Here is a 24756-nt window from a genome sequence, read left to right on the forward strand (position 1 = left end):
TCAGAGGGCAGGAAATGGAGAGAAGCAGAGCCAAACCACATAATCACACTCAAAGCTTCTGCTGGGACATGGCCAGCTTCATGTCCACTCACACCCCATTGAACAAAGCATGTTGTAGACAGTGGGTGGGATATGTGATCCCGCTAAAAGGAGAGTGACCACTTGGGAACAATAATTCAATCTGTCAGAGAGGTGTTGTACGCAGTAGGATTTCTGTTTTGAATAAGCCATTGAACCACTCAACTCATGTGGCCCCCTCTGCTCTAATAGTTAGAATTATTCCTAAAGTTGACTGCAAAGCTCTCTGAGTACATTTCCCTCCCTCACCCTACAGGCCCAAGATTCCATGATGTGTCTGGAAGGCCCTCTGGGGAAGCTGGCCTCCCCACCCAGTTATTCTCTTCCTGTCTTTCCTCCTCCTGAACAGGTGGGTGGCAGGCCCATGGAGCCCCTGCTCAGCAACCTGCGAGAAGGGCATCCAGCATCGAGAGGTGACATGTGTATACCAGCTGCAGAACGGTACCCACGTCACCACACGGCCCCTCTATTGCCCGGGCCCCCGGCCAGCACCAGTGCAGAGCTGCGAAGGCCAGGACTGCCTATCCATCTGGGAGGCCTCTGAGTGGTCACAGGTGGGTGTCTGGGCTGCTGCCAATGCTGAACACAGCACTAGGGCCCCTGGGTCTTGTCCACAGGGATCCCAACATGGTGCCTTTCCCTCTATAGTCTTTGTGACTCAAACCCAAGTATCACAGTCCTTGCCAGCCCTCAGATAACCAAAAGATGTATCCTCACTCACATACTCTTAAATTCCATCTGAGATGACACAGTGTGGCTAAACAAACATGGAAAATATGTCTTTGATCATTTGTGGCTTTGGTAATATATACTGCAGTTTGATCCCATTTCCTTTGAAAATTCTCATGTAAAGATGGTTGGTTGGATGGTTGGATGGATTGGTGGTTGAGTAGTTGGGTGAACGAGTTGGGGGTTGATAGGTAGTTAGATAGGTAGGTAGACAGACAAACCAACCAACCAACTGACCTTTTAATTTTCTTTTGGTATATCGGAACTCTAGTGTGATCAGATTGGGAAGGTGGTTTCAAAGGCTTTCTCTGAACTCTGTGTCAGTCTCTGTAGATGATAAGAGACAAGCAGACACTGGGAGGGACAGTTTTTAGTATGTAATTGGAGTCACACATCTCATGCCATAAAACATTTTGGAAAGAGGTCAGTTAAGCCTTAAGTTTTAACTTTGAAGATTAATTCTGGAAATATTTTATCTTTGGTAATATCATCCTTCAAGGCTTTGTGTTGACCCTGCATTAATGATTTTGACTGGCCATAAAACAAAAAAATAACTGAATAAAGGGCAAGTTTCCCTCAGGTCCTCCATTAACTGTGTTCTAGGAAAGTCAGAAAGGCTAAATCCAAGACACTCTTCAGTGTGGAAAATATTTTTAAAGTTCCCTTTTATTGCCAAACAGTTGGAATTATTTTGAATAAGAAAGTATTCAGCCCATTCTTAATGAACGAAAAGTCTGCCCTTGACTGCTCTGAAATGAGGTTTACCTTTCAGATGGACCTTGACATATACCCATTTAAAGACCTGAGTCTCTAACCTGCTGTTTATGTTAGGGAAAAGAGAGAGTTTAAAATTTTTGATTTTTTTAATATGTGCTTAGGTTTATATGTTAAATATTCAAGGGACCTCTTGTGGAGGGAACAGGTTACTTGCTGGAGGAGTGGGGACAGGCATGCGGTCTGTCCCACCCCCACCATGAGCCTGAGGTCCTTGATCACCTGGCTTTTGATCTAAACAAGACTTACACTTTAATCAGATCAAAGCCATAAATTTTCCATTCAGACTCTTTCTCACAGGAAAAAAAATGTCCTTAACAGAATAACCAAGCCTGACATTATCAACTATCACTGTAGCATTAAAGAACACCAGATTGGAAAATGTAAGAGGATTGAAGCAAGAGTTAAAGAAATAGAACTTATTCACGTCTCTATCTCTGTGTGTAGCTGATCCTAATGCTGAAATAGTGTCGGTGCCAATCAGTCACTTTCCGGCTCAGTCCAGGCTCGAGCCACATGCCTCTTTCTGAACATTCAACTTAGAATCAGATCTTGCCCTCATTCACCAGATGCTCACCAGACTGGTATTTCTCTTGCTTCACCACATGCTGAAGCCCCTTTAAGATTTTATTTATTTATTTGAGAGAGGGAAAGAGCACACAAGCAGGGGGTTGGCAGGCAGAGAGGGAGAAGCAGGGTCCGTGCTGAGCAGGGAGTCAGACATAGGACCCCGGGATCATGCCCTGAGCCAAAGGCAGACGCTTAACCAACTGAGCCACCCAGGCACCCCAATGCTAAAGCCCCTCTAATATTTCTTCTTCTGGAAACAAATGGGTTTTAATTTCTCATGGCAGAGAAATTTATTTTGTTGAGGGGGTTGCCTCTATATAGCCAGCAGTGTTGTCTACCCCCTAGCTTCTTCCCAGCTTTGTTAGAATGAGAAGCAGATACCAGGAAGGAAGCAAAAGATAAGTGACTGTCTCCTGTCCTCGGTCCCTCCAGAGGAAGCCTCATCTGAAGTGCTGCCCATTTCTCAAGACTTAAGGCTTCCAGCCAATGGGCTGCTGCTCAGACGGGCTGAGCCAGGGTTTGGTCAAGAAATAGGCTAGACATTTGAAATTCAAGGGAAAGGGACAGAGAATGCAGAATCAAATGAGACAATGCAGGAACTCTGGCAGAAGTGAGAAGTAGGCTTCTAGTGAAGAAAGAGCCAGTAGTATGGGTACTAGTGCCAGGGAAGAGCCCACAAGTCAAGTGGTGAGGGCAGAGCTAATGAATGGTCAGGGAGCATCATGCAGAGAAGCAGAGAGATGACCCACTCAGTAACCCAGGCTCCCTGCAGCGGCCCTCCCAGCCACAACCCATCATGCCCAGGAGGGTAACACCGGCCTCGGACTGACCCCTTACGTCTGAGGTCCTGGTAAGTCAGGCCCCCCCTCACATCTGGGACCAAATAGGCATGCTCTCCAGCTCCCCCAGGGGACACCACAACCAGTTCTGAAGCATGTGTATTTCTTTAAAAACAAGCCTATGTCTCAAAAACAACAACAATGACAAAAAACCTAGGCTAGCTGAACTGAACTCACGGGAAAAATAAAGCTACATAACATTTTGGGATAAGTGTTAACAATAGGAATATAAAGAATAACATTTGTCTTTTATGTGCATTTTTCCAGAGGACACAGTGGAACTTTTTAAAAATCAAGTTTATGGTAGCTTAAGAATATCACTCCTGTGTGTGTGTGTGTGTGTGTGTGTGTGTGTGTGTATATACATATACATATAATATGTAAATCAAGCAAGCAGAAAACAGACGTTCCCATTGCTAGGCTCCATTTTGTGCTCCCACGGCTCCTGAGCTGATCCCGCCCTAGCTCTGGGCCCCAGCAGCTGGGAGCCTGGGTCTCATTGTGTCTGTACCTCGTGGCAGAAAGCAGCCTTCAGCCCACCATCTCCACAAGTTGCGTGTTTGCTTCCATGGTGGGGGACAGGGCTTCCGTACCCGGCAAATAGGACGGAGAGCTCCTTGGGTTTGCAGGCCATGTCACCTCCTCTTGCTGGCCAGATCATGCACGCTGTCAGACCCGGCCACCCAAGGTCATAGGTCTGGACCGCGAGAACTTCCTTCTGCTTCGTTTCAAGGTGGGTAAGGACTCTTGGAGCCCAGCATGGTTCCTCCCTGAGCCCAGGGGGAGAGCATACCAGGAGCAGATCTGCCCTGTTTACACCACCACCCCACCTCTCTTCCTTTCTTCCATGGCTCTTGCTGCCTGAGGGCATGGGAATCATGAACTCTGAGGGCCCACACATGATTTGTCATCCTTGAGCCCTATCTGGGTCCCCACAGCACTCTTTATCTTGCAGTGTCTCCTGGGAAGTGAGTAAAATACATTGCTCTGTTACATTCTTGGCACCCACGCTTGAAACAGTCACTGTAGCTCTCTGCAAGAGCTTGCCAGCCCCCTAAATGGAAGTCACCTGTAGCTTGGCTTTGCCTCTCTCCCTGTCCTACCCCAAGCCTGTGCCTTCGCCCCAGGCTGCCCCAGGTAGAGTGCAGGTAGCTGGGAGGAGCCAGGGGCCTCGGACATCTTTTCTTTGATGTCCTTACCTGGCTTCACCGGGACCACCAGCATTTACCCCTTGAATTTATCCACTGCATGGGTCTCGTGGACCTGGTAGCGGGCCACTAAATTCCTTGTTTGGTCTCCTGAGTGCTTCAAGCTCTCCCCACTCCTGTGCTCTTCCCCCATCACCGGCCACATGGCTGGAGTCTCAGCTTGGGACCATGTGCTCAGACTCTAGATGCCCAGGAGCATCTTCATCCTTGCGTCCCCGGCACGGGGTCTGGCACATCGTCGCGACTTAACAGCTGTTGAGGAACATGAGCTGAATCAGACCGGATTAAACTTCCACACGGTGTCTTGCAGTGCTCTGCCACCTGCGGCAAAGGGACGCAAAAACGAACTGTGACGTGCACCAACTCGCAAGGAAAATGCGATGCGTCCACGAGGCCCAGAGCAGAGGAGGCGTGCGAGGACTATTCAGGCTGCTACGAGTGGAAAACTGGGGACTGGTCCAAGGTGAGTCCCGCAGGCCTAGCATCTCCATCCTGCCCGGCAGCGTAGGGAACCTTGGAAGAAGAAGCTCAGCCATCACCCTGCGCCTCAATTCAATGAGGCAGTCCCAGTGTTCCCAGGCAGGTTTGCTTTCTCTGTGAGCTCGGCACCTGCCTGGGACCCTGTGCCACACACAGTGGGAAGGAAACCCAATGCTCCCTAGAGCACGAAATGGGGTGCTCCGGATGCCAGTTGGCTGCCCTGTGCTGTGTGCTGGCTGTGCCCCAGCGTCCTGCAGGGGGGCTTGGCCACGGGCCATTGCAAAAGCCTCGTAAACATGAGGGGAAGCCTTGGCTGAGGCAGACACTGAGGGGGCTCATGGGCAAACAGCACTTCCCTTCACTTTCAGGACCCCTGGGTGAGGGCCTAGACAATGCAAGGGTAGACAGATAGGGGCCCTATGGGGGGTGGCAGATAGGGGTGGCAGAAAGCTAGAGCCATCTTCCGGAGCCTGACCTACAGCCTAGGGGTTGCAGAGAGGGTTAAATATTACTGGAATGTAAATCAGATGTGAAAACTTCTTTGCTGTCCAGCTCTTCTTTTGTTCATTGACCTGGTACCTGTGAACCTATTACCTTGGATGTGTATTTCCCCAAAGGTGGGGGTGGGAGGGCGAGGTAAGTACCCTCATCACACGTGAGCACCAGCCGTAGGCCTTCTAGAAAACCCTTCCCCAAGAACTGTAGAATTTCTAGTGACATTTGCTAATGTCTAGTTTTCTAAGGAAAATTTCCAACAGCAGCCTAGAGTGTGTCCATGTTCCTTTTCTGGTCTTTGCAACTGAAAACTCCCCACTTGCTTTTCCCTTGATGTCTCTTCACTCCAAGGTTTGCACACTTGTGGCCCGAGAGCCCCTGGTTTTTGTGTAGCCCACACGATATCTTAAGCATTTTGGAATTAGTTACTAATATTTAAAAACAGGGCAGTTTCGTGTGAAAATCAGGATTTAGGCCCCCGTCTGGAAGTCTGGCACCATGGCAAGCAGGCCTAACGCCTCTCCCTGGGGCCCTGGTCATCCACCCCCACTACACTCCTCTAAACACTATGTGTTTTGATTTACCCACCTGGCCCAGGCAGTAATTTGATCTGTATCTGTACTTTATGGAAGGAGAGATAGTTAGTTTGGCCATTGGAAAGCAAAACTTATCCAGATCTGGTCTTTGCAGAGATGCCACCTCCCTGCAAGTCAGAATACAAGCTCCTCCAAATTCCTGGAGTGCATAAAAGCCAAATTTCTCAGGTTCCAGTTTGCTGGCTGTGCTAAAATACAGCTTCTGGATAACTGCGAATTTGGGGAAGACCAAAACCACCTCCTTTTAATTTACTCCCTGATCAGAAGATCTGACATTTGGGAGTGTTCTGTGTCAGATTTGTCAAAAGACGTGGAAGGGAAGCTACCCAGCATAGTAATAGGCAGAATAGAATTTTCTGGACTCCAAATATCCAGGTGTGGATTGGAATACAGCTGTCATTATACTTGGGGAATTAGTAGGGTCCCGTGGTCACATCTCCAATGCAGCCTGTGCTAGTGAAGGATGACCTTCCTGGTCCCAGATATCCCAGGGCAGGAAGCAGAGGTGAGGAATGGTCAGAGAGGGCCTGGGCTGCATGTGCCCATCAGGTGTGAGGGCATCTGGCATTGTTTCCTCTTTGAGGTATACCCCCTGCATCTGTGCCCTATAGCCAGGTCCTTAGCCCTACTTTCTAGAAAAGGCAGTAGATGCTCAGAGAGATTAAGTGACTTGCCCACACACCTGTGGAGGAGTCCAAGCTTTCAAACCCCAGGTCAGAGCTCAGTCCATATGAAGAAGGACTTTGGAGGCCCCATGATGTACCTTTGAGCCACAGCATGCTCTACAGAGGGTCATTGGCTCTCCAGAACCTGGGTTTCTCCAGCCTAACCATTCTGGTTTTAAAGACCAGATGGATACTTTTGTTTTCTTAAGTACCATGAACTTTGTGGTTCAGGGAGCTGCAGAACACCAGGAAATGAATGTGAACAGTACCTGAGAAGCTCAGCACTGTGCTCCCCCAGATTTGATAGCTCCTGGTCACCCTCCTCCATTGTTCAGGGGCCCCTCCTTGTCAAGGCTGCTGGTATGCCATCCAGCAAACTCCCACACGCAAAGCACACCAGGTGAGGTAGAGCCTTCAGCCAGCCTGCCTCTTTACTAGCCAGGCCATGGTGAATAATGCCTCCCAGCTTTCTGGAAAGTAAGGCACTGGGAGGCCACAGTGCCGGCTTTTTACCACAGCCAGCTTCATCACTTATCCCTGGCAGTAAAAACAAGATCAATGGCATGTAATGAACTCAGGTGCCATCCAGGGCTGATATCTGATGGCATCTGATTGGTGTACACAGAGCTTTTGGGGAGAGTACTCAGCATGGCTAGGGGACTCAGCAGGTCTGGGCAGGGCCAGGGCCCAGGGCGGACTCGTTCTACGGAGCTGAAAACTTGTCCACAGACACTGACCTGGAAGTCTGTGTATGCATGAACTTACTGGGAGCCAGTGTGGTAGTGCAGGGGTCTCCCAGAACTCAACCGTGGGACCCCCCCTCCACCCTGTTTGCCTTGCCACTACTCCCTCCTGTCACTGTCATCACTGGGGTGGCTGGCCTGCCCAGCTACAGAAATCTGTACAGTAGTTATAGAAATCTGCCCTTTGCTTTCCCCTATTTCTTCTCTGGAGAGTGTAAAGGATACAGTTCCCCATGGGGATCCTCGTCCTCACTGGCTGGGTGACCAGCCAACATAAGTGGATTCCACTGGATGGCTCTTACCCTGGCATTTTCACTTGTTCAGACTAGATTTGCTTTTCCATTGACATCTTATCTTCAGTCTATGGCCTGTGGACAGTACCCCTTATCACTCACTTGGGGTTGGTATACTTTTAAACCCTCTTCTGTAACCAGCCTCCAAGCTTCCCACATGCCTGACTTGGAAGGCTTCAAACAAGTTGCCCAGAAGGAAAGTCAGCCGAATTCCAAGGGCTATCAGAGCACCAGTGTATCTGGAAGCTTTGACATTTTGCCTCTAAGCAATCTGTTAGCCTGAAGGTCCTGCTGAGAAAGCTAAGCCTTTCTCCAGGGAGGTGATGGATGGGGCCTCCCAGGGACATGCCACAGGTGCTGTCCTGCACTCACTGAAGTCAGTCATCCCTCAGGAGAAGGCTGGAACCCATGTCCTCCTGTAGCTTGGCAAGGGTGCCTGAGAGCAACACCCAGAACTGTGGGGAGGCAGGGCCCCCTCCCTCAGTGTCAGCAAATGGCTAGAACCCAACCAGGGTCCTGTACAAGGGACAGACCTCACATTCCCATTCCTGCTGAGGGGATTATTACTCTCTACCATGTTTGAAAAATGACCTGCCCTCCTGGGATATCAGCTATTTCCAGATGTGTGCAAATCGTTGTTTCCACCCGCTAAATGCCGGGTATTCAACCCGGGGGCAGGGAGATGTCACTTAAAATGGGAAAGAAGGAAATCACATTTCTTTCTAAAATAGCATGACTTTTGATCAAAAGTTGAGATGTTTCAGTTTCAAGACCAGAGGCATTAATCACCACTGAGATGATGGGATGTTTCTAATTAGAAACAAATTATTCTGGGGGGATTGTAATGGATGGTGTTTTTAAAGAAAACCGTTGGCTCTCTGGGTTAAGAGTATGACATTCACTTTCCCCAAAGAGATCAAAGTGACCACTGATTTCCTGGTGCCAGGGGAGGTCCTGTGGAAGGGGGCTGGTCTGACTCCAAAGCCTCAGTCAGCCTCCAGGTATGCCCCTCCCACCCGAGCCTCAGACTATGATGGGGCAATCAGGGCAGCTCCCAGAGGCCTTGGGAGGTCAGAGGAAGAAATAAGCCTGCAAGAGCCTTTGGGCTGCAGAACCCCAGGAAGTCAGGGAGAGGCTCTCACTTATACTGTACTGTGCTCTCCCCAAACAGCTGGGAGACGGGAGTTTCAGCTCCATGACCTTAGGAATGAACAGACCTTGTGTCGTGAGACAGGTTTGCTGCAGAAAGTGTTGCAGCCCACACCACTTCCAAAGCCTATACCTCCTTTCTTTCGTGGGGCCTGACGCATACCCCACTCTGCAAGGCTGGCCTGCCTGCCATGCTGGGGGTCTGCCACCAAGCCTGTGTGATTCAGCCAGCATTTCCTGAGCTCCTGTTCTCAGGAGAGAATGTGCCAGACCTGTTGTGGACAGTGGAGGTGTGAGTGGACAGTGATCCAGCCGGTCCCAACAAGGAGTCAATGCTATTAGGCCATGCTGAGTCCCCCTGGGCCACTGTGATCACAGTGTTATGGGACCCAGGGATCCTCCACCTGGGGAAGCTGTAGATGGGGTTGCTGGTGCAGGGTGATGCTGTTTCTTTCGGGCTCGGCGACAGTGGCCTCTGACATATACTAGTGCTGAAAGAATTGACAAAGGACATTCACTCATATTATCTCATTTGGCCCCATCCCCATTTTACAAATGAGGAAACTGGCTCAGAGAGGTGATGTAGCTTCCCCCCCCCCCAAATTCTGCTCCCTGCCTTCTGACTCAGTCTACCTTTCTTTCAGGTGCATAATACTGTCAGAGGCTTAGATTCCTAACTTGAAATATGAAGGAGCTAACTCTAAGTTGCCTGAAGCTGTCACCATCACAGGAATATGCTTGTCATAAAGTATCTACCTGCCCTCTCTCCACTACCACCCCCATCAAAACCTGTTCCCCTAGGGTCTTTATATCAGTCATTTACACCTTAGTATAAATCTGTTGTCTCTGAGGTCCAGCCTGTTGTCTACCCTCATTCCTCACTTGTGAAATAAAAAGTTGAGTCCTTATTAAGGGAAAATTGAACATCTATAAGGAAGGGCCCTTTTCTGAGCTGAAACCATACCACAGAGGCAGCCACCACTCTGCTGGGAGGTGGAGAGCCAGTCCTCCATTCAGTATTACTCTTAGGAAAGGAGGCTCATCAGATTTCAGTGCTTTTCAGAGCAGGGGAAGAAGGGAGAGAGGGCAGGAACATCCCCATCCCAGGGTATGGAGCACTTTGCATGGGTTGAGCAGAGCCTGCCACCAAGTCATGGAGTTCCAGAGAAAAGTGTAGAACCCATACCTGCTCAGTTGAGAGAAATGAGTTTGCTGTAGAGCAGCAGAGCCTCCAGAAATTGCCAGGACAGGTGCCTGCATGGAAGTGAGCTCGAGTCAAACAGCTGATACTTTTGCCCATTCCGTTCCCTTGCCACCCCTCCATTCACCCGGTGTCCTTTGTCAGACCAGCTACCTTTGTGTGGAGTGAGGGATCAGAGGGAGGGGGTGGCTCCCCTGCATGGCAGCCTGGGTTTTAACCACTACCTGAACCTTGCCATTGAATCAGAGAAGCTATTGCCCCTAAGGAACACATGCTACACCAGCGACCCCAGGGCAGGGCGCATGCATGGTCAGGATGACTCAGGTCCACATCCCACTCTGCTGTGGCCTCATCCAACCTTGACAGCATCCTCTGTCAGCTGAGTCTAGTGGTTCCCTCTGTGGGGCATCTGTAAAAAGCACTTAGCCCCATGCCTGGCACAATTTTTTGCAATTGGCTACAACCACAGATCTCTTGTCTCTCATCAGAATCCCATTTCTTCCATGGGCCTATCAAATATTCATGTCTTAGAACAGCTCTTTGAATATGGTTCAGATCCCATCAAACAGTGCCTGCCCTCACCTGGTACATATACGTGGTGACAACATGGCTAAGAGGCCAGAGACGGGCTGTAGCATTTGCTGGGCACTAGGCCAGCCTTCTCTAGCAGGAGTGATGGGTCTTTCACACAGTCACTGATAGGCTGAGAGAGCTAAGCTATCAGAGTGGTAACAGCTCCAGCCCAAGGACGGACAATGAGAGTAGCCCTGCAGGGTCCTCTGTACTCTGGGCTCGCAGAGCACAATCAAGAGCTCTTAGGATCACCAGCCCTTGCAGGCCTTTGGGAGGGTCACGTTGGTCTTCTGGCTGCCTGGCTGTAGTGCCCCAGCCAGAATCTGTAGGTTGCCAGTTTGCAAATTCAGAGACATGGGGGAAACCTGAAGCTAAGGCTGAGGATACAAAGGAAAAAGTTTGAGGAGTATGAGTTGAAGGTGTGTGTGTGTGTGTGTGTGTGTGTCTGTCTGTCTGTCTGTCTGAGAAAGAATTTCCCGTTTCAAGGCTGGAGCAAAGACAGTGGGGATTTTTCATTACTGTTTAAAACCTGCTATTTCAGGTTTCAACAGCTTCCGACGTTAGCATGGCTCATGCCAAGTCTCGGGGGAAATCTGTCAAAAATGCTTTTGAAGAGCTTTTGACAATTTCCCCAGCCAAGTGCCTTTCAGACACAAACAGAAAATGGAGTTAGCATGAGGGTATGCTGTTCCCCCACCCCTGCCTCATGCTCTACTAGCCAGAACTTCCCTGGGTTGGGGGCCCCACTTGCCCCTCAAAGCTGGAGAATGGGGCAGCGGTGGGGAGTTTACACAAGGGGCAGTGAGGGCTCCCCCTCTCCAGGTCTCCTGCTCACCCCAGAGCCCGGGGAGGAAGCCCAGCTGCCCCCCACCCCCCACCCCGCCTCTGTCGGAACCTGTGCTGGTGCAAGTCTCAAACATTCCTGCAGCATTTCCCTCTTCCTGAGGTTTTTACGACCTCCTTTAGCTAATTCTCAAAACACCCCTTTGGGATCCGGTGTTATTTATAGTTGTGATTTTACAGCTGGGAGAAGGGAAGAGAAGGAAGTCCTGGCTGCAGTGTAGCATGTCATCAGGTCTGGGCCTCTTTGGGATGACAGAGACCCAGTTCCTCCCTGCTGGGGAGTGGTGTGGCCCTGGAGGAGGTCAGGTGGGGGGTCTGGAGCTGTCACTGGGAAAGAGGCATCTAGACACTCTGAGCCTCCCATTCCTCCTCTCTGAAGGGCAGTGCTGTGCCCCTGCAGATGCCATTCATGCACCTACTGTGTGCTGAGCGCTGTTCTGGCCACAGCAGGTGTTAGCACAATTAATGAGGACTAATGAGAATGGCATAAGCCCAGTGCCCAGCACGCAGTGGGCATGCAGAAGGTGGGCCCTGCTGCGGTTCCTCCTGCTGTCATCACCATCACTATCATCATCATCATCATCATCATCATCCCCCACAAGGAAGCCAGGCTGGGAAGCCTTGCACCATATCTCACTGTCCACCTGGGTCCAAAAAACCAGATCCTCCACAATTTTTTAGGGAGCTCTTTGTCACAGCCACACCAGAACCAACACCACAAGCTCATGAGTAAACCCAAATCCAAGTCAAAGACTTATCTCCTTGTTGCCATGAGCCTTTTGCTCCCCATGTACCAGAATGTTTAATTCCATTAATGCTTTTCCAGTGAAATTCCCACCCCAAGTGTCTTTGATTCCCCTCCCAGCTGGGGGAGTGCCCTGGGATGCACAGATCACCAAGCCTGGCCTGGGATACGCAGCTGCAGCCACTTGCTGGCAGGGGTGGGGGTACCTGCCCTCATTTCAGGTTGTCTGGCAGGGAGCTTTTCCTCTGGATTTATTACTGCTTCATTTCTGTCTTTGTTTCCCGAGTCTCGGGGAGCCATATTAAACATTAATATAATGAGTGACCTGAAAAAAATACCCCGCAGTGAAAGAGTGCTTCAAACAAGACCAGGTATGTTTTTTATAGATCTGTGTGCTTGGATTTTTAAAAGCTGGAGAATGGCTTCACAGCAATGCTTGGAGCTAATCCGATGCTATCAGGAGACACTGTGGTCTCTCACTATTTAATTAAAGCAGAGACTGAGGGGAGGCAGGCAGAGATGGATTTCGTCTGTGCCTGTGTTACCCTGAATGCAGCAAGCTCTAGTTACGAGGGGATGCTGTTCAAAAGCAACCCCTTGGACCTGTCTGGAATCACATCCATCTTCAGGGTTAAATCAGCTTCTAATTATGCTCCCAGAGGTCATCTGGCTGAACCTCCAGATCAGAGCTGGGAGCCAGGCTAAGACAGACATCCACACCTGCCTGCGGAGGCATGGTGCTGGGACATGGCCACCCCATGGAGAACTAAGCAAGCAGGCCAAGTGGCTCAGTGCATTTTCCTGGGCTCGAGAGACTCCCCAGTCAGCAATCTCTGCTCTTGTCCAGGCACTAACTGTTAATAATAATAGTAGCACTTGCTGAGGGCTCACTCGCTGCGGGTTGCCTATTCCAAGCTATTCTAATCATTGAAATCATTCTGCAAGGAAAGTTTTATTATCCTCAAGCCGAACATAAAACACTGGGCTCAGATAGGTTAAGTAACTTACCTGAGGTAACACAGCTAGTATGGAGTATGCTAACAGGTCTTTCCTGCCCCCACTGCTCTGTCCCCAATAAAACTCCAGTTGAGGAGAGTGTGGTTACCCACAGATGTTAGGTCAAGGACAAATGTGGCACCATCAGGACTGAAGTGAAAGTTTCTGTACATGCCACTTGATTACCTGTTTGTCTTCTAATACCTGATGTGTTGAAGCTGTCTCTGTGGGGCTGACTCAGACACAGTTCAGGTGGATAAGCAAACACCCCAAGGCTCTCAAAAGTTCTTCTAAATGACTACAAGCCTTTCACAGCTCACAGCTGTGTGAACAGCAGAGTCCCTAGGATGCCAGGAAAATTTTAGCAAAGCCATTCTGCCCCCATTAGCAAATCCCCCCTGTGAGGGATTTGTCTTCAGGGTCCCTGAGTGCCCCCATGGCAGCTGAAGGTCAGCCCACAGCCTGTCACCTGGCCCTGCCCTGCCCCATGGAGGTGCTGAAGAGCTATGAGAACAGACACTTGAGTCTCTGTGCAGGAGCTTTGGAGATAATTCCATGATCTCATAGAGCAGTTCTTTCTCCAGGCTAGAAAATTAAAAGCCTGTGACCCTATGCTAGGCAAGATAATGAATAAAATGGTGGACCTGGGCAGTTAGCTAGTTTTTTGTTTCCTGACTCACATAGAGGCTGCAGCCAGTACAACCCATCATTCATACAGGAATATGGAATTCGGTCCATGAAATGGGGCAGCTGGGGTCCTGTCCTGTCCATCCTCTGCCACTTACTGTGACCTTGGCCCAGACACTGACCCCCACTGAGCTCAAAGGCCAGCAGCCTCAGGATTGCTGTGGAATGTTCCACACTATTGTGGAACCTTACAAGAGAGCCCATGGGATAAGCAAACACACCATCTGTATACACAGGGGTGTCGTGAATGCTCTCCCTCCCCCGACCCCCCAGCCTGTGAGCCTGTGAAACAAGACTAGGAACTTGCAGAGGGGAAATCATTTTTCAAGGTCAACCCTAGACACCTGAGTTTTACAATGGTCATTGATCATTTTCAGGCAGTGACCCTGTCAGTTTTGCATTTGGTTTGAATAGACCCACAGACTGGAGTTCTTGCCCTGATTTTTACATACGTAATAATGACACCTGCAAAAGACATCGAAACCCTTTCTGATGTTCCTGCTCAGGAAGTGACTCAGCCGAGCTGACTGCCCAGACATCATGGCCTTGGGTATCTTGTGTGGTCAAATGGTGCCATGGGAGCAAGACAAGCAGAACTTCAGGAGCCTTCTCTATCCCGCCCTGGAAGATCTCCCTCTCCAAGAAGGAGTATGAAGACACCTAATTCCCAATTCTCCCTTCCAGACAAGTCTCCTTCTAGACGGTGGCTCCAGGGTCCATGGTTCAAGTCACAATCCGATGAGAAAAAGGACCTTCACAGTGTCTCTAGATCAGCACACAGATACCTCTTTTCCCCACATATGTAGTTTAGTGCCAAATAGGCAGAGATGACGAGTCCCAAGTATGCAGTAATCCCATTTCCCCAGAAAGCAGGGTTTTGTTTTGTTTTAATTTTACAATCAACTTACATGTAAATCAATATCTTTAATGGTAGAGGTGGACGGGTCAAATGCCTACGTCAAATATATGGCATTATTTATTCTGGTAGTTACACATTCATATTTAAAGGGATCTATTGATATTTTCACTTAGAAATATTGCTGTTTTTCTTCTGTTGCATATTATCAAATGAGACCTTATGAAGGTGCTGGTTGTACGAGGTCAAAAACAGTTGAATAGGAGCAGTTGTGTAAGGTGCAGCCTAAGATTTGCAGTGTCCGCCTTCATTGTTACTCACCCCACCCTTCTGAGTCACCTGAGTCACCGCCAGAATACACCTGTTACTGCTGCCAGTGTTCAGAGATACTGCCTCTTTTGGAATCTATATGTACTACCCTTGCTAGGTAGTCTCACACAAGCTGTGGCATAACTTAGCACTGTGTGTACTGCATTGGTGTGACCTTGGTCTGGGTTGGTATGACCTTTCTGTTGGTGTCACTTTGCTCTGTGTTGCTGTGACCTTGTTCTGTGTTGCTGGGGCCTTGCTCTGTGTTGGTGTGACCTTGCTCTGTGTTGCTGTGACCTTGCTCTGTGTTGCTGTGATCTTGTTGCTGTGACCTTGCTCTGTGTTGCTGTGGCCTTGCTCTGTGTTGCTGTGACCTTGTTCTGTGTTGCTGTGACTTTGCTCTGTGTTGGTGTGACCTTGCTCTCTGTTGCTGTGGCCTTGCTCTGTGTTGGTGTGACCTTGCTCTGTGTTGCTGTGGCCTTGCTCTGTGTTGCTGTGGCCTTGCTCTGTGTTGCTGTGACCTTGCTCTGTGTTGCTGTGGCCTTGCTCTGTGTTGCTGTGGCTGTGTATTGGTGTGACTGTGCTCTGCATTCGCGGGATCTTGTACTGTATTCTCCTCAGTCTTTTCCTTCATTCACTCTGTTGGTGTGGACTCCCAGTCCCCTTGTATAACCACTTACCAGATTGCTTTTAAGTGATTTTTAAACATTTCTTTACATCATCCTCCCTCATCTGTGATTATGAAATCATACTTCCCAGAGACAGTTAAATTTCTATGTTTCCTTTTTTTTTTTTTTTTATCCCTGAGTGATCTTACTACAAATAATTAAAGGCTACTTTATTTACTACAAATAATTAAATAATTAAAGGAGTCCCTTAGGCCTCCCCCTGAACTGTGAGAGGTTTTGTTCTTGAGTATAGCTCTTTCCAAGAATAATTTTTAGCAAAAGCCTTCCTCCCGCCTCATGTTCGAGCATGTCTGTTGCTTGTATATGGACTCCGCAGGGCAGTGGCTGGATGTCAGTTCTTAAGTAATTACACATATTTGAATATGAATATTCAACCAGTTCATTGCAAGAAAAAAGAGATCTTTCTACTCTGCACAGGCCACTGGGCAGAAGTTCAGGATAAATCAGAGGTTCTCAGCTCTGGGTGCCCCTTCTAGAGGCACTGAGTGATTGGTGTGGGACACTGGGGTTCTGAAAAGCTCACCTGGTGATCTCACACAACAGATCCCAGATCCCTCCTGGTGGAAGTCCTTGCTGTGACAGCCATCCCACGTTCAAGGTCTCCTGTGGGCGGGTCCTCCTCATGTGACCTCATCCATCCACCTCAGCACCCCTCACACACCTGTGCTCCGGTGCCAGGTCCTGAGGCCTAGGGTGGAGCCCAGAAATCTGCATCTGTGATGAGTGATGAATTCTCAAGCCCATAAGCAGCCGTTGCCTAGTTTATCTAGAAGATTGGATGTGAAGAGACATAAAGCTGAGACCCTGGGGCTGGTCTTGGCCGTTGGGGAGAGTGCTTGTTCTGGTTTGAATGTGCCAGGGCCCACAGCTGAGGGGGGGGTGGGGGGGAGGACTGGAGCCCCATCACAGCAGCATTCCCCCTGAGCCTCTTTATCCTTCTAAAGTAGAAAAAAGAAAAAAGAAAAACCAACAAAAAATGTGATCCTGCTTGTCAGACTAGAAAGCAGAGGAATCCACCTGGTACACCAAAGCCCTTTGGGGAGCAGACTGTGCCCCCTTGGCCACACACAGGACCAGCAGTGTGCCCTGGAGCCTAGGCCTTATGACTCCTCACAGACCCCCCTCCCCTCCAGGGAAAGCCCTCCCTCCAGCACAGGCTGAGGTCAGGGCTAAAGGGCAGGAGACTGGGAGGCACATGATCCAGACAGCACCTGGCATGGCCACCACATGTGGCATTCAGAGGACAGGCCCCCCTCCCCTCTCCACCCTGAGGTGCGGTATTAACTCCAGCTGGGCTGTGGCACCTGAGGCCTTTGCATTATTAAAGTTTTGCAGAGTGTTCTTAGAACCCCATAAATCACAGATGGTTTGGGTGCTAGGGGACTCCAGATGGAGAGAGTGCACATGTGGACCTGACTCTCTGGCCAAAAGAGACCAGCTTATCAGAGAGACAGTTCCAAGGGCTCCTGGGAGAGCCAGCAAGGGCCCAGGACTTTGGAGGTGGAATTGGGGCAGAGGGGCTGAGTAGCTGGCAGGTTCCCTGTGGAACACTTTAAAAGGGTACAAAGAGGGACAGGAGGAGGGCAGGAGCTGCATGGGCAAGTCCCGCCAAGTCCACACATTGGGAACCTGGGACGTCTGCTGAGCTGCCACTGGGCTGGTTTTGGCAAACCCAGGCCTACAGGTGCCAGAGATGCCAGCAACCCAGGCCTTGGCGTCTGAGTTAAAACCATGAACCACAAGTAGTATGTGACTCGAGGACTCCATTATACAAGAAAGGTTGTACTTCATTTTCTCCAACTTAATTCTGGGCCTCCACTCTCCAGGCTTGCAGGAAATTCGACCCTGCCCATTACTGAGCTTCCCTCCACAACCACACGGTCAGGTGAAGGGCCCAGTGCCTCATGTAGCACAAAGCGCTGGGGAGATGCCAGAGGTCATCAGGCCTAGCACCTCCTGGGCGCCACCAGGCCATCCTGTCCCTATCTCTATAATTCGGAAGCCCAGCTTCATGCTCAGAACTAAAGTAGAGAGGGTGGGAAGTGAAATGCAGGCCTCATAAATTAATATTTCAGCAACTGTCTTGTGTCCTAGCTTGGGCAGCCGAGATGAAATACCATAGACTGGGGGCTTAAAGAGCATTTATTTCTCGTGGTTCTGGAGGCTGGGAGTCCAAGGTGCTGGCAGATTTGGCTCTTGGTGAGGACCCACTTCCTGGTTTGCAGGTGGCTGCCTTCTCACTGTGTCTTCATGTGGTGGAGAGAAAGGCTCTGATCTCTCTTCCTGTTTTTTTTTTTTTTTTTTTTTTTTTTTTTTTTTTAAGATTTTATCTACTTATTCATGAGAGACACAAAGAGAGAGGCAGAGACACAGGCAGAGAGAAGCAGGCTCCATGCAGGGAGCCTGATGTGGGACTCGATCCCGGGACTCCAGGATCATGCCCTGGGCTGAAGGGAGGCACTCCACCACTGAGCCATCCAGGCATCCCACTCTTCTTCTTTTTTATAAGGACACTAATCTCATCATGGGGGCTCTGGCCTCATGACCTCATCTAAACCTAATTACCTCCCAAAGGGCCCCTCACCTTCCCCTAATACCATCCCATTGGGAGTTAGGGGTTCAACATGTGGATTTGGGGAGACAACATTCAGTCCGTAACATCTTGAAACAGGCTTCTATCAGGCAGCTGGGGTGCAGCCAAGCCTCCTTGTCCTGCATTATTTCAAGCCCCTGGGAATGACATGCAGGGGCCAGGCCCAGGAGCAGCTACATTGCAGAGCCATTGCCACATGCTGCAGCCCAGATTAGGCCCCCAGCTCAGACTGGTCCCTGTCTCTGGCAGTGCTCCTCGACCTGTGGGAAGGGCCTGCAGTCCCGCGTGGTCCAGTGCATGCACAAGGTCACCGGGCGCCATGGCAGCGAGTGCCCCGCCCTGTTGAAGCCAGCAGCCTACAGACAGTGCCACCAGGAGGTCTGCAATGACAAGATCAACGTGAACACCATCACCTCCCCTCGCCTTGGTGAGTGGCCCCAGGCTGCTGGGGAGGGTGCTGCCCCCACTCACCAGTGAGTCCCCACTGGCTAAGGAGTTCTAGAAGCCAGAAAGCCCCCCATTGGGCCTGATCTGATCCCTCAAGAGGTCAATACTTGTCAGCTCTGTAGAAGGTCAGAGGTTGCAGAGATGGGATTTGTTTTTTTGTCATGAAAAGCATGTCTGCGAGTGGCAGCCTCAAACACGATGCCTCAAGCATCCCACTAGTCACACCACCAACAGTGAGGAGCACAGGAGGATGGTCCTCGGTTAATGTTTTGGGGTTCCTGTGCACGAGGAGGGCAAGGGGAGGTTCATTCTTCCAGAAGTGAAGGAGCGAGTGTTATTCACAAAACCTTAGTGATGTACATGTGGGATATTCCTCAAGCTGATGCTTGAGAAGAAAACGGAAGTGCTGATAGCTTGGAGTCTTGAATTCAGTGGCATGGGAAGGAGAAGAGGAACATTTATTTGACATGAATCTGGTGATTCCTTTGAACAGTCTCTGCTTTTCTCAATAGAAATCCCTAAGGAATATTCTCTTACCCAGAGCCCCCTTCCCTAATGCTGGAATGCAACCAGAATGAAGGGGGCTTATAAGTTGTTTCACTGGGGGGAGTCTTTGAGCTTGCAGAGAGAGGGGCACCCCCAGCTTCTGCACGCATGGACCTCCTTGGGATGCTCCAGAGACCTCCCTCAGGCATGACCTTCTCTCCGCAGGATGACCCTGAGGGTGATTTAGGCTACTTGCTTGTGCTAGGAGCTCATGCTTTAGTGGGCCCTATGAAGTCCACTGCCCCATGCCATTCTTTCCTCTAAATGCCAGCCCTGATGGTGTTCTTCGCCAAAATATAACAGTGAGTAGTACTTAGCTGAGAAGCAGGGTGTGCAACTGCCCTTGCCCCGCGGAAGCAGCCAGACTGCCATGCTCTGCTAAGTGGTTAGGTTAGACACAGAGTGCATCCCCTGTAGGAAAAAGTGACATCACGTGGCCCTGGCAGTGGGCATGTTTCCCCAAGTCCATGTAAGACTCCAGCATACATGCGAGTGAGGGCAGCTTAGAGTGTGTCAGACCATAGGCCATCTCTGAGCATGAGCTATGATGTCCCCATGCCATCCATAACCTCTGGGCTTTCTCTCTCCTCACCATCCCCTCAGCTGCTCTGACCTACAAATGTACACGGGACCAGTGGACGGTGTACTGCCGGGTCATCCGAGAAAAGAACCTCTGCCAGGACATGCGGTGGTACCAGCGCTGCTGCCAGACGTGCAGGGACTTCTATGCCAACAAGATGCGCCAGCCGCCACCACCATCACCAAGCTCATGACACGTGGCCCAGCGGTCCCTCAGCACTCCCACACATGGTCTGAACCCTGATGACACGGCTAATTGAAAGCCTGCCCACCCAAGAGCACACCAGTCCTGCGGCCAGGACCCCCCCAGACCACACCACCGCTCACCCACACGGCTGTCCCAAGAACCCAATCCTATAGAACTTGAGCGTGAACCTGACGTTTGCTGTTAGCGCTTTTGTACTTAATATATTGTTAACAGCCACTGGATGGCTTTCTACAGTAAGGAAAAAATAGGCATGAGTCACAAAATTATTGTCATTTCTAAGGTTCCGTGTACCTCAAAGGGAACACCTCTGACAGACAGTTGTCAAAAGAAAGAGACGCTCTTTCTTTTGGCGTTTGAATTCCTGGTGCTTAATATGCCACGGGGAGATTGTCCCCCAAAGGAGACATTTGATGTTAAAACAGGCTTTATTCTGAAAGCCAACGGCACCCTGGAAGGAAGGACAGATGTCAGCAGCCTCTGCTAATGGCTTCTCCCAAGAGGGCCCGGCAGCCAGAACCCTTCTTGACAACACAAGAATCAGCACTTTGCCTCTCAACCCGTCTCTGAAAACATGTTCTCTAGATCGTGGGCCTTAGCCCTGAGAGTTTGCATCCGTATCAGCCAAGGATGCCAGGGCCACATAGTTGTACATACCACCTGTGTTGGGGAGAATATTCTAGAAGTGTTTGGGTTTGGGGAGGCATCTGATTTTTATACTCTACTGTCCACAGCATGGGGAAACATAAAAGTCTTTCTTCAAGATGCTATGAAATGGGACATATGTTAATTTGGGGGATGGGACTGTTTTCTGGCATAAAGATGAGCTCAGGACAGCTTCATCACCCCCTCCGCCTTCTGGGGCATCTACTCCAGTCAGTACTTCATAAAGCCTTGCACCTCATAGATGGCTTCTATAAGGTGACCTTGGCCATCTATCTGAAGTTGATTCTTTATAGAACTTCTGGCTACTTCGCCTTGGCATGGGACTGGTTTCCTCTAGAAGCCACTCCACCTGGTATGCCAGGATCAGTGGAGGAGTGCCACCTGGCCAGGATCACTGCACAGCCACCGTGCCTTCCCATAGCCCAGACCTTGCAGGACTCATCATTGTCACACTATTGTAATTGACCCATCTTCTTAGTAAGGCAAGGATGACTCTCAGAAAGCACGAAGAAAGTCTTTCCCTCCTGCAGCCCCTCATAAAGAGCTGTGCCCTCTCCAGAAGCCTGGGGAAATGGCAAGAGCACAGAAGACACTACAACCCTGCCCGCTTTGAGAACCAGGAGGGAAAGACTCTACATGCCAGGAGGCCTGTTTCACTCACCAACTTGGTGGGTGTTTGATGGGTGCTTACATTCAAAGACTTTATCCTGATAACCACCCTCCTTCACCTCCCTTATTATGGACAGGGAGTCTCACTTATACCAATCTCCCTGGGGTCGTCTCTGAGGACTTCCTGATTTATTGGTGCTGTGTTTATGTATCTACTTTTGTTTTTGATGATGTCACAAATTTAGGGTTAGCTTAAGGCTGTTTCAATATTCCAGAGACAGAGAAGTGGTAGGGATGACAAGAAATGTGTGCAGTTCCACTTGAATCAATGAGAAGTATTGAGAAACCTGCTTGTGTCAAGGACTGAGAGAATGCCAGGATGGAGCGATCCACCCTGCATGTAAACCTCCCCCTCCCAAAACAGTTGCACCGGAGCCTATGCAAAATGCTGTCCTCCCCAGCTCAGGCTTGGCCACCAAGAGACTCTCCCCGACCCCCAACCCCGTTTCCACAAAACTCTCAAATTCTTGGGGATCTAGGGTTCCGTTTTCCCCCAACCCCAAATGGGCCGTGCTTTACCATGTAATGTCAGAAAGATAGCAACCTCACACACTGAGGAGCAGAGCCTGGGTGGCAAGCTAAGGAAGCCAGGGCAGCCTTTCTTGCTCATCTGCATCTGGTACCCAAGCTGGGCAAGCATGTGCACGTACTTGCCCATAGGCAAGCCCTCTCCCTGGTGCCTCTGAATTACCCCCCTCCCCACCTACACCCCAGCTACCTTGACTCTATCAACTGGATGCTTCTGGCAAGGGCCTCACACCTTCAAAATGCAAATAATTGATTTGGTTCTTACTAAACATCCATTGGTTCTCCCAAAGTTCGTGTCTTTCTGACCTCTTTTAGCTCATGCTGGCACTGTTGCTCTGAAATTCACCACCAGCCTGCCTTCTGTCTATGGCACAAGAAGTGATTGATTTCAGCGAAGCCATCCTTGGCGCTTTCGTTCCACTTTGTACAGAAGACATCGAAACCCTGTGATCACAACAGTGATGTTTATTAACGATACCCTGTACTGTCACTTAAGTACTGTACCTTTTTGATTGTGCAAAATGTGTTACTAACTGCAGAGTCTTAGGACCTTATGGTGCTACTTTCGTGGGTGCAAATGAAACCCTCTCACTTGACCATGGCTTGATATTATCAGAACACAGGGAAAGATCCTCAATAGCAATAATATCATTGCTTTGCTCTCTTTTCTTCATTTCAGAGTCAAATGTATATATTTTCCATTAGTTAACTTCCATTACGTACTGTACCCATGGTATTTTTGTTTCACTTTTTGGTGCTGGTTTTGAAAGAAAAAAAAAGAACAGAAGACAAACATTGGACACCACTGTAAATGAAAAATTAATCATTTCATTGGAAGTGAGTTGAACATGTCTTAATAAAAATGTTTTTCCATAACAATTTTAAGCTGTCCGTGAAGTCAAAGACAAAAACCAGTCCTCGAGGGCTGACAGAAGGAGGGCTGTCCTTCTGCAAGTGGTCACATAGCTTGCCTGGAACGGCATACCGACCACAGCTGTGACGGTGTCAGAGGTCGCTGGTAAATGCAGTTCTGGCGGGTGGCTGCGTCTCCCTGAGCAAGCTCTAACAAATCATTCTGTCCCAGGCCTCACCCCTGTGTGGTTGCAAAGCCCTGGGTGGGGACATGAAGGTCTGACAGCTGTGCTGTGAGTCTGTGTCTGATGCAGAGTCCCAGCCACCACTTCACTCTCAGAGATGCCCATGCTTCATGGAGGTGCAGTGACCCCTGGGGTGGAGGGGGGGTGCCTGCAGACAGAGCCCAGGCCTTGATCATGCCAGAATGGGCACCTGCTCCCTACAACCTTGCCTTTCTACCTCCAGCCCCCCTCCCCCAACCCTGCTAACAGTGCATTCAGCTTCTCTCTCATGCAGTTATGAGGAGGAGTCCTGGCCCTACCATCCTCCCAGCTGAGGACACGGCAAGGGGACCACACTCTCATAACTGGGACCCCTCTGGGTTTGACACAGAGCAGGGATGTCACCACTCCTTCTCTGTTCATCCCCTTCTGGCATCAAGGAGAAAGAGCTCCACAGCCAAGAACTTGGAGCTCCATTCAACAGAGATCGCCGCCTTTTAATGTTGGAGCAGCCCCAGAAGTTTCCTGAGGTGAAAACCATTTATTTAACAGATAGCAGACTGCCCACAGCACCCCCAGTTGCCAGGAGACACAAGCCTGTTGCTTCCCTTAATTCTCAGTAATTTAAAAAAAAAATGTTTTAAATAAAAGAATTAATAAAAATAAATAAAAATAAAAATAAATTCTCAGTAATAATCAGCCACCTATCTCAGAGAGCTGTTAGTATCCTCTTTTCTGAGAGCTCTGATCTCTCTGGAACTTCTAGCAGCTCTGATGATATGTAATTTCTCCTGGAGCGGCTGTGGTTCCTGGGTGGCCCTCGGCAATTTCAGGTTGGGAGCTGAAACCAACAAGCTCTCGGTCAGCAAATGTTGAGTGGGTTTCTAGTAGGAACCCAGGACTCCCTGGAACTGGTGAGAACACAACAAAAGACCACCTTAGGAGCCCACCACCCTGCTGAGCAGATAAGACTGGAGTCACAGACAACAGAATGAGGGAGAGCTACAGGAATGCCAAGAAGGGAAAGGTCAGGACCTCTTTTGTGGGTTTGTTGATTGACCTCTGGACACAGGAGGCTAGAAGCACTAGGGTTGGAACTCCCATGAGCTCTCCAGACTGCTCCCCTGGCTCTTGGTCCCTATGCTGCACTTGCACTATTTTAGGGTCACCTGACCTTCAGATACCCCACTGCATCTTGTCTTCAGCAGCCCCTCCCCTTTGGGACATCTTCTTCTCCCAGCTTCTGGACCACTGTCTCCTGACTTTTCTCTTCCTCCAGCTCCTTCCTATCTATCCTTTCTCTGCCAGGTCTAGGTTATAGAGTGCCCCAGGGCTCAGCCCTAACCCCCATCTCTCTATATACTTTCTCCCCCAGGTCATGTCACCCAGACCTGAGACTTTGAAAACTATGCACATTCTGGTATCTCCCCAATTTGCTTCTTTGGTCCTGACCACTCTCTTGACCTCTATGTTCATAAACTACCTCTCCACATGTATAGGCCATCCCATGGGAAGCTCTGGGACTGGGATGGCCCTTCAGAGTTGTCCCAAATCTGAGACTCGGTGGGGATACCTCACCTCTGCTTTCTGCGGCATTAACTGGGGTGGTTCAAAGCACAAGAAGAGGCTAGAATTATCAAAAGTCTCCCATGCTTGTGTATCTTGGCAAACAATGCTGGTCCTCAAAACCTCAGCTAGGACTGTCAGCCAGAACACTTACAAGTGACCTCTCCAAGGGGCTGCTTGGCAACCCTGAAGCACAGTGGCAGGGTTGCAGTGGTCAACACTCTTGAGAGAGAGCAAGACTCTCATGACAGCTGTGTCACCTCATGTGACAACTAAAAAGTTACACAACATGACATCCTCCATCCTCTAATAATTAAGGCAGTCACAAAGGCTCATGGGGAGGGGACAAAGAGTCTACCTCTT

At 49.7% G+C, this 24756-nt stretch overlaps 1 protein-coding gene across 1 annotated transcript in view; it reads left to right on the forward strand.

Moving 5' to 3' along the window:
• Window positions 1-22630, forward strand: part of ADAMTS17 (ADAM metallopeptidase with thrombospondin type 1 motif 17) — a 324757-nt gene extending 302127 nt beyond the window's left edge. Inside the window, exons 20-23 of the mRNA XM_072796801.1 lie at window positions 428-632; window positions 4509-4661; window positions 18361-18538; window positions 19708-22630. Coding sequence (XP_072652902.1) covers window positions 428-632; window positions 4509-4661; window positions 18361-18538; window positions 19708-19877 — 706 coding nt within the window. The 3' untranslated portion in view covers window positions 19878-22630. The remainder of the gene's footprint in view (window positions 1-427; window positions 633-4508; window positions 4662-18360; window positions 18539-19707) is intronic.
• The last annotated feature ends 2126 nt before the right edge of the window (window positions 22631-24756 follow it).

The sequence above is a fragment of the Canis lupus genome, chromosome 2 (genome assembly GCF_048164855.1).
Source record: "Canis lupus baileyi chromosome 2, mCanLup2.hap1, whole genome shotgun sequence".
Taxonomy (NCBI): Eukaryota; Metazoa; Chordata; class Mammalia; order Carnivora; family Canidae; genus Canis; species Canis lupus.